Here is a 19,359-nt window from a genome sequence, read left to right as displayed (position 1 = left end):
CCCTGGGCTTGTTAAAATGCTGTGCTCATTACATTATCTTGCTTCCGCGTCCTACCAGACAACTGTGGGCATAGTGGGCGGGGTCTCGCAATCTACATTCTCGCGGGCCTTGACCCAGTTTCTCTATGCACTCAATAGACGCGCTAGGAATTATATTCATTTTCCTACAGAGGCGACAGAGTGGCTGGAAGTCAGGACTGGCTTTTATAATATAGCAGGGATACCATGTGTGCTGGGTGCAATCGATTGCACACATGTTGCTTTGATTGCACCTAGTCAGAGTGAGCATGTGTACCGCAATCGTAAGCACTACCATTCACTCAATGTACAGGTGGTATGTGATGCGACGATGAGGATAATGCATGTGGTACCCAAATTCCCTGGTTCCAGTCACGATTCCTCTATCCTGAGGAACTCTTCAGTCTTCCATGCGTTCGAAGAGGGACATTTTGAACATGGTTGGCTGCTGGGTGAGTACACATTTACATGTTCTAACACAAAACACATTTTTATTTAGGAATGTTGGCATTGTACAATTTGATCACTAATGTCAGCTTATGTGTGCTACATTCATTATAGGTGACTCAGGATACGGAATTAGGCCGTGGCTCTTGACTCCGGTGCTAAACCCTCAAACTGAAGCAGAGGACAGGTACAATGCAGCCCATATATCTACAAGATCTGTTATAGAGAGGACATTTGGCCTACTCAAGACCAGATTTAGGTGTCTGGACAGAACTGGTGGGGCTCTTCTATACAAGCCTCAAAAAGTGTCTGATATTATCCTTGCCTGTTGCATTTTGCACAATGTTGCACTCAGGCACAATGTACAGTCAGACCTAGCTGAGCCTGTGGTAGACGAGCATCCCACCCATGTAGCTGCTGAAAATGAACAAACAGCCAGTGGTGGCCAGACACGCCAGAATCTCATCAATTCATTTTTTTCTTGTAAGTAAAAACATATATGTTCCAAGTTCTACTTTTATACTTACATTATGTTATCTTAACAATAATGTTTTTTTATATACCCTTCTGGTAGGACACAGATGAATATGGGTTGCACACCTTTCTTCTCTCTGCTGTGTGCACAAAGGGATGTGGCACCGGTATGTTATTGTTGCACAGGTTATATAATCCCTCTTCAATTTTACTTTAGTTGTGTGTATGTGAATACAACTGGGGTAACAAAGCACTAATATTTTAGCATTGTGTAGTTCCTTATGCTAACACAATACACATATTATGCCCATACTCATTCATGCTTCTAGTATGCTTACATACAATGTTATTGGTGCAGTGTAACATGTACATCCATATGATGTGTACACCAGCCTGATTTACATTTTGAATGTCATGAAATATACATGGTGTTGCACATTTAACACCAAATACACACTTTGCTGTGTTGTTTACGGTACTGAAGATGGCATGTCAATGTTTGCAATTTATATATTGTTCCTTTGCATTATAGTTATATCTCCAGTATGACTGATCATGGTATGTATATTTGCTGACATCTCTCATAAGATGTGCCTACATCAATCTTCCTATAATTATTTGTAGTAAAAACCCAACATATTGGTTTAAACACAAATGTTACATATATGTACTTTCTGTATCATGTATATGCATTTAGCTACTCTTGAGCTTTCATGTGCATTGTATTAGAAAATGATTACTCCCATTTCATCACATTTTATGTATGTTTCCTTATAAATTCCATTAATGTAATATAGAGGTGTTTGGAGACAAGGGGATAACTGTAGTTATTTCTTTACTTACGGGAGATCATTCATCACGGATGAAATTGACTGATCATAAAACTCCATGCATGAATGCCTGCAATCACAACAATGCGTACTACATCTTATATTTAGCAATGTTGGTGTTTTGTAATGCTAGGAATTAATAGTCAACATTAATTTAAATTTGTGACATGTGTATGTATAAGTCACACGTGTGTGGATGTGTCCTACATGTACCAAGTGTTAAACTGTTAACAGAGAAGACAAATTTGTCGCTAATGTTACTGTCATTTAGCATTTCTAATTTACCAATATGACAATGTTGGTAATATTTTTGGAATATAAATCACGTCACTTCATCATTATCATGATGATAATTATCAAGTATTCTCACAATTGTAACGTCAATCACGTGCACATTAGCATAGACACACTTTTTAAGACAACTGTTTGTGTCTGTATCAATTTGTGTAGGATCCATGTATAACACCGACAAATGATAACACCAGCTTTATTATGGTAGCTTATATCATCATATTGACTATACTATGTATTTTTATAACGTTTAATAAACACAGTAAACTATAGTTAGTTAGGTTAATGAAATATACACAGAAACGTACTTCATTACATGATGTTGATGTCATATTCAGAACTTCATGCATTGTAGGGGACCACAACATCTGGCCAATAACATTATTTGCTACAGTCCCAAACCATTTTATCAACATACCCATGTAACAAGAGATTTTTAACAATAAATGGCTAGCTGGTTGTAAGTGTCCTTTACATTGGGAGAAGGAGTGGCTCAGTGAGTAAAGACACACACTGGCACTGAGAGTTTGAAGCAGGGGAGTCTGGTTCAATTCCCGGTGTCGGCTCCTTGTGACCTTGGGCAAGTCACTTTATCTCCCTGTGCCTCAGGCGCCAAAAAATAAATTGTAAGTTCCACGGGCCAGGGACCTCAGCCTGAAAAATGTGTCTGTAAAGCGCTGTGTACAACTAGCAGCGCTATACATGAACATGCTCATATTATAATTATTATTATTCTTATTATTATTGTTACATAGTTTCGACAGTCATACGTTCCATTACACAATAGAATACACAAATGTGTTAGCAGAGTGGGAATGGTTGTTATATATAAAACACACCATGCCATAAAATGATAGTAGTCATTAAAGAACACTCAATAAAAATTCATGAGGCACTATTTTGCAACATCATTATGTTAATTAAGTGCTTATGCAATATAGGCATAAGGTTTTCACATTTTTAATTGTTTGTTAATAAGCGCTGCAAGCAATATAAAATTAGTTCCATATGTAGTATAGTAGTCGGTGACTCCTCCTCACAATCATCTCATATAAAGGTAGACTCTTCTGAAATCATACATTGATCCGATTGTATCTTCCCTGACATCTCTGAAATACAGCAAACACATGATGGTCAAATATGGCACCTTACTATATATGTATCCGTGACAACGCGTTACACAGCTCTATATGATTGTGTACATACACACGTCACTCACTTATATGTTAGAAGTACAAGTGTATATCAGTATGTAATGTTTCTTTAAATTTGTAGCAGGCATAACTATGTATATGAAGTGAACGTTGCCTGTATACTGAAAAATGTGCGCGCACATCTTAGTGTGCGCACGCACTTCACGCTTGGCTGCACTAACTGTTAGCGCATGCGCAAAACAAAGCGTACGTTGTGCGTTCAATACATCTTGGAAATACCATTAAACATAAAATCTTTATTTCAAATACAATGAATACGAAACTACATTCGTTCTAAACGAGTACATCTGTATTCTTTTTAAACAGACGTGTTTGGACAGAAAGGACGGCCGATAACACAATGCGCAAATGCAATACGTGTGACGTCATGTTAAACCAGCGTGAAACGCACGCTAACACTCCTCCCACTCAATTAACATTCGGCTAACGCCCAGTTGACGCCTACAAACACTGAGCCGCACACATGACACACTGCAGTTACCGTTACTATAACAAAACATGGCAGCCAATAGGCTTTGAGGCGCGCACGTCGCTTGGGGGCGGGACTTACTTCCGTAATCCTTTTTAAGGACGCCTTGGGCCATGACAAGGGTCCCACGTCATACGTGGGGGACCCGCTTTTAAATGTTGCATGATAACAAAACAGGTATGTGTTATAGTTATGTTAAAATGTTGCTAATATGGTTAAAGGGATAGGAAAGTACGTATATTTATTCCGTCAGCAATGTGTACTACTCTTTCTGGTTATACTATATTGTATTCGGCAACAATTTCTTTGTGATCGCTACATGTTATGCAGTCTGCAATGTTACGCTGTATCCACGCATTGAAAGGGAAAATGGTGGTTAAAAAAAAATAAAAAAAAAACATTTAAACGCACAGTCAACGCATAACGGTTGTTATATTTACCATTCTTCTAGAATTAACTCTTCGTCTGGCTGCAACTGCTCGCTCCAGAAATGCAAGGCATTTTCATCCACGCTTGACCCACCCGCTGAATCCAGTATGACACACATCTCCTCCATGAAGCGCTCATAGGAATCGCCACTGCTTTCTTCAAACAATTGGTCGGGAGGTAGGTTCATTTCTTCGGGTTCCCATTCCAATGCATTTTCAGCTGAAAGGCTTGGTACATAATCATAGTACTTTTGTTGTTGTACAATGTGGGTTTCAGGAATGGAGGGTGCAGATATTGCAGCAGGTATCGATTCACACGGAACAGTAGTAGCGGATCCATTGCTATTGGCATTAGGAATAAATATGCCTTTCACAACAATATATGTGCCCTCTTTCAGGGTAAAATGCTTTTCCTTTGCAATCTTCCAGAAACCATAGGTGTGTTCTAGCTTATCCTGCACACGTTCAAAAAAGTCATTAGTTGATAAAGTGAATCTTATTGAGGAATTAAAATTCCGCGCATGCCTACGGTCTTGGTAATAAGGATATTTAGCTCGAATCAAATCATAGATTTGGCGTGTGCTTGCTTTGTGTCCGCGACTGTTCAAAATTGCTTCTGAAACCATGTACTTATAACCTAAGAGGGGATTCATATGGTTAACGAATTCATCAGCCATGTCAGAGTAGCACAAAAGATGTGTGCAGTTCTGTCTTCTTTGCTCATCAAAGTGATTCTGCTCAATGGCTAACAAATTCCTGTATTTCGTTTTCAAGGTCAACAAAAGTAACTACTTTTACTCCTTATTTCAAACGCCAATTGGATGTGTCCTTTTAATTGGTTTAACTTTAGTGGTTAGTGATAGGCGAATGTGGGAAAAACATGTATCATTTTTTTATCTCGTTTGTGAAAACATTCCTACACTTTTATTTCAGTAACATTGAGTTTTCTAGAAAAATAACAAAGAGCACTGTGTGAAAATAGTGCTTAGACAGCCATATCAGTAAATATACACACCTGCAAAATGAAATGTTTTTTTCCCACATACATTTCTGTGTGTATTTGAACTTCTGGTTAACTACCTGTCTGCATGAGTTTAAATACGTGTGTATCTATATATATATAAATATATCTCTCTCATAAAAAAAAATATATATATATATATATATATATAAAGTGTATATTGTACTATATGTATAGTGTGTGTGTGTGTGTGTGTGTATATATATATATGTATATATGTATATATATATATATATATATATATATATATATATATATATATATATATATATATATATATATATATATATATATATATTGTTTTTTTTTTTTTTTATATTGCAGGAGTACACACAACATATTGATGGCAGTAAGTAGGCCTTGTATGAAACCTATTTAAATGGTGATAAACATGAGTGAATTAAGTAATAAACATTTGTTTGCACCCAATAATGTTAGAGGCTCACACTTAGTATATTTGTCAAACATTAGGCCTGTATTATTAAAATAGTGTGTTTTCACAAGGAAGCATGAAGTGTATGTTTTTTGTAAATACATCTATACCAGTTTAGATAGTACTATATATACACACACACACACACACACACACACACACACACACAGTGTGTGTCTGTGTGTGTGTGTGTGCATATATCAATACATACTACATATATTTTAGTATAAATTCAGAGATGTTCTTGAAACAAGAACACATAAATGATTAAAGGACAACATTACAATGGCCACCAAAGGTAAGTAATATTTAACACAAAATCCTGCTGTACACGTACAAGAAAGATGTTTGCAGTTAAATAGGTGCTTTTATAATTGCATGAAAATAATATGCACATGCAATGATTACATCAATTAACACACCCAAATGCAATGTTTTGCTGCAAAGTCAATGGCAGCTTCTCTAAACTTAGCAACTGGCTCCTGGTGGACCATTACTGAACAGACGATTAAAACATAAATATTTATAACACTATTCATTAATTAGGAGTGTTAACATTTCCAAATCTTCACGTGTACAAGAACATACTTGAAAGTTTGGAAACAACACAGTCTTCAGCATACATACAATAGTAATTAGATAATCTGAAGTCAACAAAACAAGGCCAAAGACATATTTTGTTAATTATAACATTTATTTTTTTTGTTCCTTTTGCGAGCGAGTAACAGGCCTGCTTGTTGTCTCTTGAATTTTCCTTTTTCTTTTGCCACCAACTTTAGGCACAACAGAGCCACTTTGAGTGGCCTCTGGCACTTCACGGGCAGGGCTTGTGGCCAGTGACTCACCTACAGGGCTTTTGGGCAGTGATTCACCTACAGGGCTTTTGGGCAGTGACTCACCTACAGGGCTTTTGGGTAGTGACTGTTCACCTACAGGGCTTGTGGCCAGTGACTCACCTACAGGGCTTGTGGCCAGTGACTCACCTACAGGGCTTTTGGGCAGTGATTCACCTACAGGGCTTTTGGGCAGCGATTCACCTACAGGGCTTTTGGGCAGCGATTCACCTACAGGGCTTTTGGGCAGTGACTCACCTACAGGGCTTTTGGGTAGTGACTGTTCACGGACAGGGCTTGTGCCCACTGACACATGTGAGCAAGTTGGTAGACACTGCACAAGTGATGGTTGGTCTGTTTCATGTGTGTCTTGTTTTGTTTTTGTCGCCTCCTTTGTAGGTGTCTGCTGCTGAATTTGTACAGATGGCAGCGGTAGGATGTCATCAGGAACCTGCACAGCAATGTCTGCTACTTGACCGGTAACATTTGGGCCTGGTGAATGAATATCAGATGAATGTGGTGAAAACTGACCTGCATGAACAGATCCTGCCTGTGAGGTGTTGAATTGTGGTACATTAGTCATTCTCCAGTAATTAGCTTGTGTTTGCTGAACAACTAATGCTTCGAATGAGGTGTTGATTTTTTGCAACTGTTTAGGCACTTCAATGAAGACTCTGTGGAGATGTGCCAATTGTGAAACTGTTTCTTCCTGCAGTGCAATCATCCTTTCCAGCACTGTCATCAGGTCAGAATGGCGACGATTTTCTGCTTCCACATTTTTTCCCTCAGAAGCTACAATTGCATCATATGTGGTATTTGCTGGACGTTTTGGCGGTAAAACAGTTTCAATTGGAACCTCTTCATGGTCACTTGCTTGTATTTGTGTGTCTATGGCGGCGGCGGCGGCATCATCATCATCATCATCATCATCATCATCATCATCATCATAATCCTCTTCATCATGTTCTACAAATAAATGTACACATTATTAAATGGCATGTTAATCTCTGCTGTGTTACTATGTAATTCTACTGTGTCAAAAGAAACAACTAACATGTTTCCATACGTTTTATAACCTCACATTAAAACTACCTTGACTTAAGAATAATGTTTGGACTCAGTATGAAATATGAGTGAATGAAAACTTGCTGTAAACTCACAACTCCTACATGATAGTTAACATCACTAACACAATACATGTTGGCTTACACTTCATTTTCACATACACTAAGTAATCGTATTTAAAGAACATGTGCAAAACAATTAATGAACATGACAACATAACATATAGAAGAGCACATATTATATGGCCACCAACTGATACACTCACCTTCTAGGTGTGTTGAGCTGGCTGACCCAGGTGAAGACACTTGTTCCCTCTCAGGTGACACATGTCCTTCAGGGGCAACTATATATAACAATAACATAAGTTTTACATTTACATGTGTAAATATTGAACAAACAGTTATTGTATGTTCTGTATTTATGAGTACCTAACAGCATCATTTCCTTAACCCAAAATGTGTGTGTGAAAGTGAACATAAATAGTTGTAATAACAATGTACATGCCTGTGTACTTAGAACTTTTGAGTTCCCTAACATAAAACATACTATGTTTCTGCAGTAATGCGTGAGGATAAATAGATAAAATTTGTACATAAAAATCATATGTTGTGTAGTGATATCAGTATCATAATGTACATAACTATCATGAGATGACCATTCACAATGGTTATCATGAAGGTGGTCATATTGCAAAAAGTGTTGTTTTTGGTAGAGGATATGTGTGGTACATTAATATAAGATGTGGCACACCTGAATGTGGCTGTGACTCAACAAGACAACACATGCTGTGTGTGATAATATGTCATTGATAGTAGTTCAACTATAGATATGAGTGAACTAATGTGTGACGTACGCTTTGATAAGTAATGAGTTGTTGGGGCATTTAGTAGCTAAAGTGAAGCTTTCAAATGAGTGTGATTAACTTCAGTTGTGCTAGTCAGGTTGTAAGAACGGTATTCCCTTCCCCAAAAAGCCTAATCAGCCACACCTTTCAATTACTTGAAACAGGTGAAAATGGTGTGAACTAAGTTGACCCTAAAATGAGGCTGTAATTAGTGTGTGTGCTGAACCCCACCCCCTCTGTTGAAGTGTATGCTGTGATGAGATATTAATTGCAGCTGCTTTAACACAATGGTAGATGAGCTAAATAGTCGTGTGCAGTTTTTAAGTTATGAAAACAATGACATAAAATATGATACGTGTGCCTCATTATGCTGTCTGTATATGACTTAAAGCAAAAATGGACCTTTTCATAAACAACTATAGATGTGTTAGTGCAAGTGATGTTTGTAGGCCGTTGCATGCAATATATTTGATGCATGCTTAAAATAGGCAGTAATGTCATGTTTGTCGGAGTACATTAAATAAAATACACAATAATATTCTACATATTTATGTTCTGTACCTGTAGCTAGTAATAATTTCTGATTAACATGTGTTACACATGTGTACTACCCTGTTGTTCCCCATCTTCGCCCACCATCAATTGCTTCCACTGCAGCAATGCATTTTGGGAATTCACATGTAAATGAGCACACAATGGCACGTGCTATATTAGTTACTGCTTTTAGTAGGACTACAACATATATGTCTATTTTGAGATATATATATATACAGAATCAGACATATACATATATAGATGCAGGTATGCTTATATTGTGAAGACAGTATAAAAAGCAGTGTAAATATGCAAAATAACTGTAAGCAACGACACGCCTAGTACATTAATATTTCTCACCTGGTGGAAATTGTGAGGGATAAATTCCTATATCACGGTCACCAGGTAAGCCTTCCACGACGACGGGAAGTAATTTTGCCCAAAGCAGCTCCTCCAATGGACTTAATATGAGACGTTGTGGTGTCGGCCCACCTCCAGTGCCAGTAGCATGCACGCGTTGGTGTTGTATTTTCTTTTTCAATTTGGACCTAATATCATCAAATCTCTTGTGACAATTCCGCTTGTCCCTCACATGATTCCCACACGCATTGACACCAATGACTATTGTGTCCCACATTTCTTTTCTGCTTGCTGAACTTGTCCGCCCTTGAAAAACATATAAAATATATGAGGTAAATGAATAATAATAGAAGCACCAGTTTCCTACACTGCTAGCTGTTCCAAGAGATAGCAAACATGCTGTTTTATGTGTAATATGTGAAGCACATGAGCATTCACTACTAAACCTATACATGTAAGCAAGGTTGCATTCATATTGTATGCAGTTATGGCAAATTGACCGCCTGTGTTTAGTTGTCCTTGTAAGGCATGATAAAAAGCTGTGTTTCCAGACTAATTAACATAGAAAGATATTCTGAACCCATATTTGCATATGAACAAAACTCAGATGACCTAGGATCACATGTATTTGAATAATAAATGTAAAGGTACACTTACCTAGTAAATGTCCATATATACTGTCATAGTGCTCCAGAATGCCAGTGACAAGAGCTGTATTTTCCTGGTCATTGAAGCGAGGATTACGTGGCTTCTCCACACGTTTCTTCCGAGCAGGTTTAGGGTCAGAGCTTGGCTGGTGCTGACTGGACTCTCCTTGTTCCAATGGAAGAGCCTCCAAAAGCTGCCCACCAGCAAGCACGCCACCACCATCCACCCCATCAGCAACTGCGCCACCAGCAGCACTCACAGCACCAGCACTCCCACTCCTAGCACCAGCACTCCCACTCCTAGCACCAGCACTCCCACTCCTAGCACCAGCACTCCCACTCCTAGCACCAGCACTCCCACTCCCAGCAACAGCACTCCCACTCCCAGCAACAACACTCCCACTCACAGCAACAACACTCCCACTCACAGCAACAGCACTCCCACTCCCAGCAACAGCACTCCCACTCCCAGCAACAGCACTCCCACTCCCAGCAACAACACTCCCACTCCCAGCAACACCACTCGGTGCACCAGCAACATCACTCCCCTGAACAGTACGTTCACTCCGACGCGTACTCGCACGAGTAGCACTCCCACTCCCACCAGCATCACTCTTCCCACGCTTTGCGGGCATACTTCCAGCACTCACAAAAAACAGACAATAAATGTACAGCCAATCACACGAAACACTTCCACATATAAAACAAGACAAAGATGTAAACAAAACAACAATGGACAAAGCTCACCCAATACACAACAAGTCTCTCCGTCAATATGCAAATGTTCAATCAGCCAGCTCTGTGCGTCTCTCTCTCTCTCACTCCCAACAACACAGAGAATGATTAGCAGTACACGTTGCCTTTAAATATGGCGCGCAATCCAAAACATGCTTGTTTCGCCTGATTCAGCAAGATTTGTGATTGGGCAACCTATCAGCACCCCGCCACGCACGCCGATACACCTGTGTGTGATCGGCTAATCATCGTGAGAGTGGGCGGATTTGTTTTCGGGTTGATTTTGAATGTATTCGGCACTTACTGCATACGGAGAGGAAAAATCGCCATTAACATGACTAATCGGTAAGCTTGCCGATTTCACTTAATCGACGCTTACTGCATGAGGCCCATAGTCTGTCTACCTCAGCAAATGACAGTTAGACAGTTTACGATCTGGGAAGTGGCCTGAGTACCAAGTTTGGAGGCAGTTGAAGGAAATGTCATTCTCCAGGACAGTATATTGTGTAAGACATTCGAGAAAGTCATGCTCAGCATGGCTGGCGACATTTCCTGTTTCTTCAGAGCTAAATAAGTCTGAACAAACATAGTTCATTTTGGCATTAAGTGGGTGAGAGGTCACTTTCTCACATCTAACTTGAACAGACAATTACGTATGACATTTGGCATTTAGTTAGTTTCTGAGAACTAAAATGTTAGTACATAATGGTTATAGAAAAATGGTTATATAGCAAACAAAATGGAGTCCCCCCTTGATATACACATTATCAATAGGGTTCAGCCTGTTTGCTAGGATCTTGCTGAAAAGCTTGAGGTCTGTGTTGAGTAGGGAGATCGGTCTATAGCTACCGCATTTTAGCGGATCCCTTCCTTCCTTGTGGATGATGGCAAGGTTGGCGGCCGAAATAGTACCTGGGATTGGTTCACCTTTTAAGAAAGAATTGAGCATATCCAGTAGGTAGGGGGAGAGGGATGCTGCGAACTTTTTATAATATGCATTAGTGAACCCATCTGGGCCCGGTGTTTTAGCTATTTTGAGAGAGCTAATGGCTTGGGACAGCTCTTCCTGGGTTATTTTCTGATAAAGGAACTCGAGCTCTTCCGCTGATAGGGATGGGAGATTGCATTGGGTTAGGTATTCTGTGGCTATTTTGGCGCTGTCCTGGTCCTGGGGGTGGAGGTTGCAAAGTTCTTCATAGAATTTTGCAAATTCCTGCGCTATTTCTTTTTCATTATAGGATATTCGCCCATTTCTGGTGCATATTTTTGTGATCTGGGCTTTGGCTTTAACGCCTCTGAGTTTTGAGGCCAGGAGTTTCTCTGCTTTCTTGCCCCTGTCATAGAACTTTTGGTTAGTCTATTTCAGCGCCCTCTCTACCTCGTCAAGCTGCAGTGGTTTAAGCTCTGCCCTTGTTTTGTCTAGTGTTCTAAACACTTTTTTTGATGGGGTATGCTTATGTTAGAGTTCTAGGGCCAGGATCCTCTCTGTGAGTTCTTTTTGCTCTTTAAGTTTCACTTTCTTCTGTGGGAGGCTAGAGATATGAGGTCTCCACTGATGGTAGCTTTGTGCGCTTCCCAGAGCATTGCTGCTGTTGAGACCGAACCGCTATTTATTTGGAAGAAGGTGTTTAGTTTTTGTTTAATTGATTTAACCACTAGGGGGTCGTTAAGGAGGGAATCATTCAGTTTCCACTTGTACTCAGAGCTTTTGAGGAAAGGTAGAGAGAGGGTGAGTTCGACAGGGGCGTGGTCTGACCAGGTAATTGGGCCTATGGTGGTGTGGGAGGATGCCTGGAGAACATTATTGGTTCCCAGAAAGTAGTTGATCCGCGAGTAAGACTGATGAGGAGCTGAAAAGAACGTGTAGTCCCTCTGGCCTGCGTGCTGGGCCCTCCAGATATCTGTCTGTGAGTAGTTTTGAAGAATCTCACGGAATTTTTTGGCCTTTTTCTGTGTCTGAGCGGTGTGTGGTGTCGTGGGCAGAGTGGATTTATCTTGGTCTGGGCAAAGGACCATGTTGGCGCCTCCAGCTAGCAGTAGCGAGGAGAGAGCCGCCTGGACTAGCGAACTAAGTAGATTCTGGAGAAACTGGATTTGGTTGTCATTAGGGGCATATATATTCAATATGGAGATGGGGGATCCTGACAGGGTACCTTGTAGTAATAGATAACGTCCTTCCGGATCTTTTGTTACCTTTGTTGGGGCGAAAGGTATGTTAGTCTTGATCAGAATGGCTACACCTCGTTTCTTGCTTGGGGAGGATGCAAAGAACGCTTGGGGGAAGGTGTGTTTGAATGTGTTAGGTGGATCTGGGGTGTTGAAGTGGGTTTCCTGGATACATATGTGACGGGTGTTCCCCCTAGTCTCACCCACCCAATCTCACATTGGCCCGTGTGGTCTAACCAGTCCCCATTACGTGATCGTGTCTGGTGGTGCACCTGTAGGTAACAGGACTCCTGAGTCTCCCGCTTGGTGGTATTAGGGGATATCATCAGGACAGGTAGCTGAGGTAGTGGGTGCGAGTCCAACTTACTTCATGTGCAGCGCCTCCACCTCATCAGGATCTGTGCTTCCGCAGGGAGATGGTCCTGGTGAGGAATTCCTTTCTTGTGGTGCCATCCACTGTTGAGTAATCTCACACTCACACAGTGGGGGTTTCTTTGAACAGGGCATCTTTATTTGCATGGTATGGGCAAGCTGCCCCTCACAGATAACAGCTCAGCCACTCATCTCTTTGCAGCACTCCATTAGGAAGGTCCCTTCTCCCTAATAGATCTGCTTTCCACCTCTTCTCTCTTGAGCTGCTCGGTCTCTCTCTTGAGCTGCTCTAACTCTGTCAGCTCCTCTAACTCTGCTCAATGTGCTGCGTCTGCTCACTGACTCACAGCTAGCAGGAGACACTGCAACACTGTTGCAAACCTTCACGTGCCTCTCACTGAACAGAGGCAGCACAACAACAGGAAACTGAACTTCTAACTTTAGGCAGTGCTGTGTCTTATATCACCCTCCAGAGAACAAACCTGCTCTGTACCACTAAGTGTGGGCACAATGCATGTTGTCACTTCCTTTGGGGACATATGACACATCACCAGGGTTTGAGGGCAAACCTCCATTGATTGTTGCAGGCAATCCTGCATACTTACCAGGTTTATTGCCAGCATGAGAAAGTGATACGTACACCAATCTTACACATGGCTACACATATAAATTCTCCTTTGTTTTTTTTAACTCTTGGAGGGCCAGTTTACAAATATACTTTTAATAATATCAAAAACCTAATAGTTCTGAAAATAAAATACAAATGTGAAATTATCCCACGTGGGTAATAAATAAACCAAATAACATTTAAACTCATAAAACTTAATCAAAAAAATGCCCTAATAGGAGCCGGTTAAAACAAACACTTGTTACTTGCAAAATGATTAAGCATACATATATTTTATTTGCATATACATGGGTAACAATCTTAAAGATCTTCTAATGTCCACCCTAGTATAACAGGTGCATCCACTTAGAACTATTAGTTAGAAAATCCAAAAATTATAAGTTCTTTAGGGGTTCATGCAGTAAGCGGCGAAAAGGCACTTCTCGCCACTTTTCCGCCAAAAAAGCCTATCCGTATTCAGAAAGGGGCCAGAAAGTGGCGAGATTCAACCAAACCGCCAGTTTGGCTGGCGGTTTAATTTTTTCCGCCGGTGCCGGGGCGAGAAGGCACTTTACGCCTAAAAATCCAACTTTTTCAGCCACCCTGTATTCTAGTAGAGGCGAGTAGCTAAGCGGAGCTATTCGCCTGGCGAGAATACCGTTTTGCTGGTGGATCAGCCACGCAAGAAAAAGATGGCAAGTTGCTGCTCAGAGGCAGCGGATGAGCGGCGGATGGGCACTTAGAAAAAAAATGTTTCTTGATATATATTATGTTAGCATGATGTCAATGGGGCTAACACATATAACTTTGTATTTCTTATTGTGCTGTGTTTTAAAAACATGATTATTTACATTAAGTACTTCATGTATTTGTCAGAATAGTGTTACCTTTACCGGTTATAATGTATTTGCAAAAATTTATTTTTCTGCTATGAATAATTAAAGAATAGATCAATGTGTTATTCATGTTACAAATTTGGCTACTGTCTTAAAGGAACACTTCATATAAGATGCCTCATGGGTTAAAAAATTTTTTTATATAGTTAACATACATCAAATACATAATAGTCATAGCAAGTACATATGACTTAATGTTTGCATGTGTTTCATTATGATTGTAATGTGGAAAGCATGTGTGAAGTCACACATTATGCATGTATTTAATATTGACATGTTTTATGTTGAATAAAACTATCTTTAGTACTTAAACAATCGTGTTACCAATGATGTTCACACAAGGAAATTCCATGATTTTGTATTACACAATGTACTGCTACACTTGCATGTTCCTACAGTTCTTCACACACCAAAACATTCACATCTGAGATATGGATATGGATATGTTAATGTTGTTGTTGTTATTTCACTTGATCATATGTGAACCACAATCAAGTGTGTTCATGTTTCAAATGATTGCTAATAAACACCTTCATCGTACTATGTGCTGTCATATATGTGTCAAAATGATTGTTAACACATTTCATTGCACACACTTGTGTACATAGCAATTGAATGGATTTTGATTGTGTGGTAAGGTTGTACTTAAACATTTGGTGTAGTCATTAGCATACATAGATCATTATAGTAGTGGCATGTTTTTATGTGCATATGAACAGTTACTCATTGTTTAACAACAGTAATTAGTTTTAATACTCAAATTATATGTAGTCAACATGTTAATTGACATCTGACACCTGACATAATCACATATGTATTTAAAGGAGGAACAATCAACCCTCCTTGTGACGTCGACATGGATATGCTAAGCAGACATTTGCAGATGAGAAGGCGGATGGTTCTTTTGCAGGAGGCTCAAAATAGACAGGATGTGATAGTGATAGGAGAGGGACAGGAGAGGGATAGGAGGAGAAGACACAGGAGACAGGTGTTGTTAGTCCGTCCACGTGTGTACCGTGAAAGGACACTTTTAGATGGGATGAGTGAGGAGGAGATAAGAAGTCGTTATAGATTGAGTTCAGCAGCAATCTTAGCTCTTTACGAAGAACTAAGACCAGATTTGGATAGTGTAACAAGCAGAGGTCGTGCAGTCCCTGGTCTTGTTAAAATGCTGTGCTCATTACATTTTTTGGCTTCTGCGTCTTTTCAAACAACTGTGGGCATAGTGGGCGGGGTGTCGCAGTCATCATTCTCGCGGGCCTTTAGCCAGTTTCTATGTGCACTGACTAGACGCGCTAGGAATTATATTAATTTTCCTAGTGACCAGACAGAGTGGCTGGAAGTCAGAAATGGCTTCTATAACATAGCAGGGATGCCATGTGTGATGGGGGCCATCGATTGCACACATGTTGCCTTGATCCCGCCTAGTCAGAGTGAGCATGCATACCGTAATAGAAAACACTACCATTCCCTGAATGTGCAGGTGGTATGCGATGCTACGATGAAGATAATGAATGTTGTAGCCAGATTCTGTGGTTCCAGCCATGATTCATATATCCTTAGAAACTCATCAGTTTTCCATGCTTTTGAAAATGGGCATTTTGGGCATGGTTGGCTGGTGGGTGAGTACATATTGTGAAGTGCTAACATACATATGTCATCTATTTTTATTGCTTCTGTTTATAATAGTTCAATGTGACAACATTTGTTTCGGATAATGGTAACTTACATTGCACATACACTGGCGACACACTTTATTCGAGCTTGGCTAGTCCCACGAATTCGGGTATACCCGGGTGTATTGAGGTTTGTGACTGTTTTCTGCCCGAGTGCATTGAGTTATTTTCCGGCAGGGATTGAAGCATTTTATTCCCGCTGGCTGCAATACTGCACAGTACATATATATATACTGCATTACAATTCATGAATTTATGCCATCAGGTAGACACGCGAAGCATTGCAGCCTATTAAATCCTAATCATTATCATTTAACAGATCAGCCGCCCATCAGCCAGGCATGAACCCAGGCTGGGAAGGCAAATGCAACGGGGCTTGTCAGAGGTGAGGAGCGGCGCATTCCAGGTATCTGCCAGGTACATACCGGGTATTTGCTCGAATAAAGTGTGTCGGTGCAGTAATGATTGTCCTGTTTTAATTGTGTCATTCTCATAATAAAGCATGCTATATTTAAGTGATAATATGGACACCTACAACCACACCCACAATAACAGTACAGCAAAAGTGGTCATGAATACATGTGTTGTTGTAAAGATATGATGTCACATATTCCTAGAATACTTTTATTTATATACTGAATGCTAATTTTACATATACTACATATGATTGTGTAACTACTTATTATAGGTGTCAAAATGGTTTGTGTGAAGATGATATATGTCCATGATTACATATCATCTCACACATGTGACATGAAAAGTACAATTGTGGAATAGTAGCCGACAATAATATAACAAATTGACCTTAAAAACGATGTGACAACATTATGAAAATGTTTACTCTCTATATTAATTTGTACGTTGTATTTTAGGTGACTCAGGGTACGGTATCCGAACGTGGCTTTTGACACCATTGGCTAATCCGCAATCCCCTGCAGAGGACAAATATAATGTTGCGCACATATCCACTCGGTCAGTTATCGAGCGTACATTTGGACTTTTGAAAAGTAGGTTCAGGTGTTTAGATAAAACTTGCGGCGCATTAAAGTATAAGCCTGAGAAGGTTTCTGACATTGTAATTTGTTGCTGCATTCTGCACAATATTGCATTGAGTCATAACCTAGAAGGCGACATTGGGGAGGGGCTTGACGAACAACATCCCCTAATAGCTGCAGGTGACAATGAGCAGACAGCCAGTGGTGTTGAAACACGTCAGAATGTGATCGACACCTATTTCTCAGGTAACCAACAACATATGTATGGATAGTATGACATTCTGCCATGAATGTGTGTTTTCATAATGTCACAGTTTTTTTTTCATCATAGGCTAGTGTTTCTTATCCTCCTCCTCATTAAACATCTGTGTATTTTGGTCAACCACATCTTGATATGGTATGTATATTCTTACTATGTAAGTTTTAATTTATGTTCAAATAGTGTAACACAATACCTAATGTGTGTTGTATAATATCATCTGGCAAATGTTACATTGTGTCATGTGTAATGTTCAATATTAGCAAATAGTATTGCATAATTATAACTAAAATTATGTACTAGTCCAATATGCATAAGAAAAGGTAATGGTCTCCTTATATTATAGATTTAAGTAGAACCATCATGTTAGAAATAAAAAATAGTCATGATTAGTTACAGGTAATGCTATATGTGCAAGTAAAAAATAATGTATAGGTCATGTAAGCTTTGCTAATACATGTCGTTAACATAAGTTAACAGAAACATATTAAAACATATTTAGACATTTATATGTGTTTATATTCTACATATCATTAATGTTAGCAAGAACTACATGTAAGAAAACAAATTATAACAATTTCATGATGTTACAATTACTAAAAGCACAAATAAGCTTCACAATAGCATAAGCATCATTGCTTTCAAACATAGGACCATTGTTGAAAAATGTCAGCTGTCAAAAATCACCAAACTCTGTTTGTCTTGACTGGAACATGCATTGATTGTGAGTCCATGTAACATTCATGTTTCTGAAATACAAAGAACAGACTTTTGTACATTTGTATCAGAATCTTTATTATATTCAGAATATGTTGTAATATCATGTTCATCACTGTCCATGTTCACGCATAAGCTACACATATTGTTCCATTACAAGTACTGGTATGATGCGGTCACAGGGACTTGCATACTGCTTGCATGTGTGTGCATAGGGCTCTGTAACACATGGCACCAGTGACTTATGGACATGTACATGTGTACGTGCACATATAACATGGCAGCTGTGTTACAATTTTTGAACAAATTTTTCTAATTACATTAGTGTAAACAGTGATGTTTGCGTGCATGGCGCTGGCTGCGCTGTGCGTCTGAACAGCGCAACTCAATGTTGCTACGCACTTCATGGCCATTCACACTGAATGAGCATGCGCAGTGGTTAATTGAAAGTGTGGAACATTTATTTTAGAAGCCTGAGTCCCCAGTCTTGACTGTCACACGCGCCTCCGGCGGGGGGCGGCGCGTGCACAGCGGTACAGCGCAATGCGCGGTCTGGGTGGAGAGGGAAGGTTTACGACGGGAGGGGGTGTGGCTTTTAGTTTGCGGGGGCGTGGCCATGACGTTCCGCTTGTGGTTTGCCCTTATTGGCTGAAGCGCCGCCGGCAACGTGGACACGCTTCCGTCGCAGATGTGAACTTTAAATTTCCCTGCCTCCCTAAAAAGCTGCCGCGCACCACTGTTTAAAGGTGCGCGCCAAGGTAGGGACTTGGACCGGGCGGACTGGGGGGGGCGCCCCTTCATAGCACAGCGCACGCAGACCCGTGCGCTCTGATGGTGACTGGGTTTGTTATACAGATGCGTGGCCACGCCCCCAGCGTCATCTCTCACAGTAAATGCGACTCTGTGGCGTCATGTAATGGGCACGGCAACGGACATGCATGATCACGCCCCCTCACTTCGCTATATCACTATCTCACTCACATACTGCATGTCTCACTTAGCACGCACTAAACACCCAAGCAACCCCC

At 40.2% G+C, this 19,359-nt stretch overlaps 1 protein-coding gene across 1 annotated transcript; it reads right to left on the bottom strand.

Annotated features, from left to right (window-relative positions):
* Positions 1–6,314: 6,314 nt before the first annotated feature.
* Positions 6,315–18,454, bottom strand: LOC142494674 (uncharacterized). The gene is made up of 4 exons (XM_075599107.1): positions 18,384–18,454; positions 11,076–11,275; positions 7,789–7,866; positions 6,315–7,424 (listed from the first exon to the last, which is right to left on the bottom strand). Exons 1-4 carry the CDS (start codon positions 18,452–18,454, stop codon positions 6,319–6,321), a joined length of 1,455 nt encoding a protein of 484 aa, XP_075455222.1. The 3' UTR covers positions 6,315–6,318.
* Between the last annotated feature and the right edge of the window lie 905 nt (positions 18,455–19,359).

This window comes from Ascaphus truei, chromosome 5 (genome assembly GCF_040206685.1).
Source record: "Ascaphus truei isolate aAscTru1 chromosome 5, aAscTru1.hap1, whole genome shotgun sequence".
Taxonomy (NCBI): domain Eukaryota; kingdom Metazoa; phylum Chordata; class Amphibia; order Anura; family Ascaphidae; genus Ascaphus; species Ascaphus truei.
The sequence above is the reverse complement of the archived record's forward strand: the minus strand, read 5'-3'. Positions and strand labels throughout refer to the sequence as shown.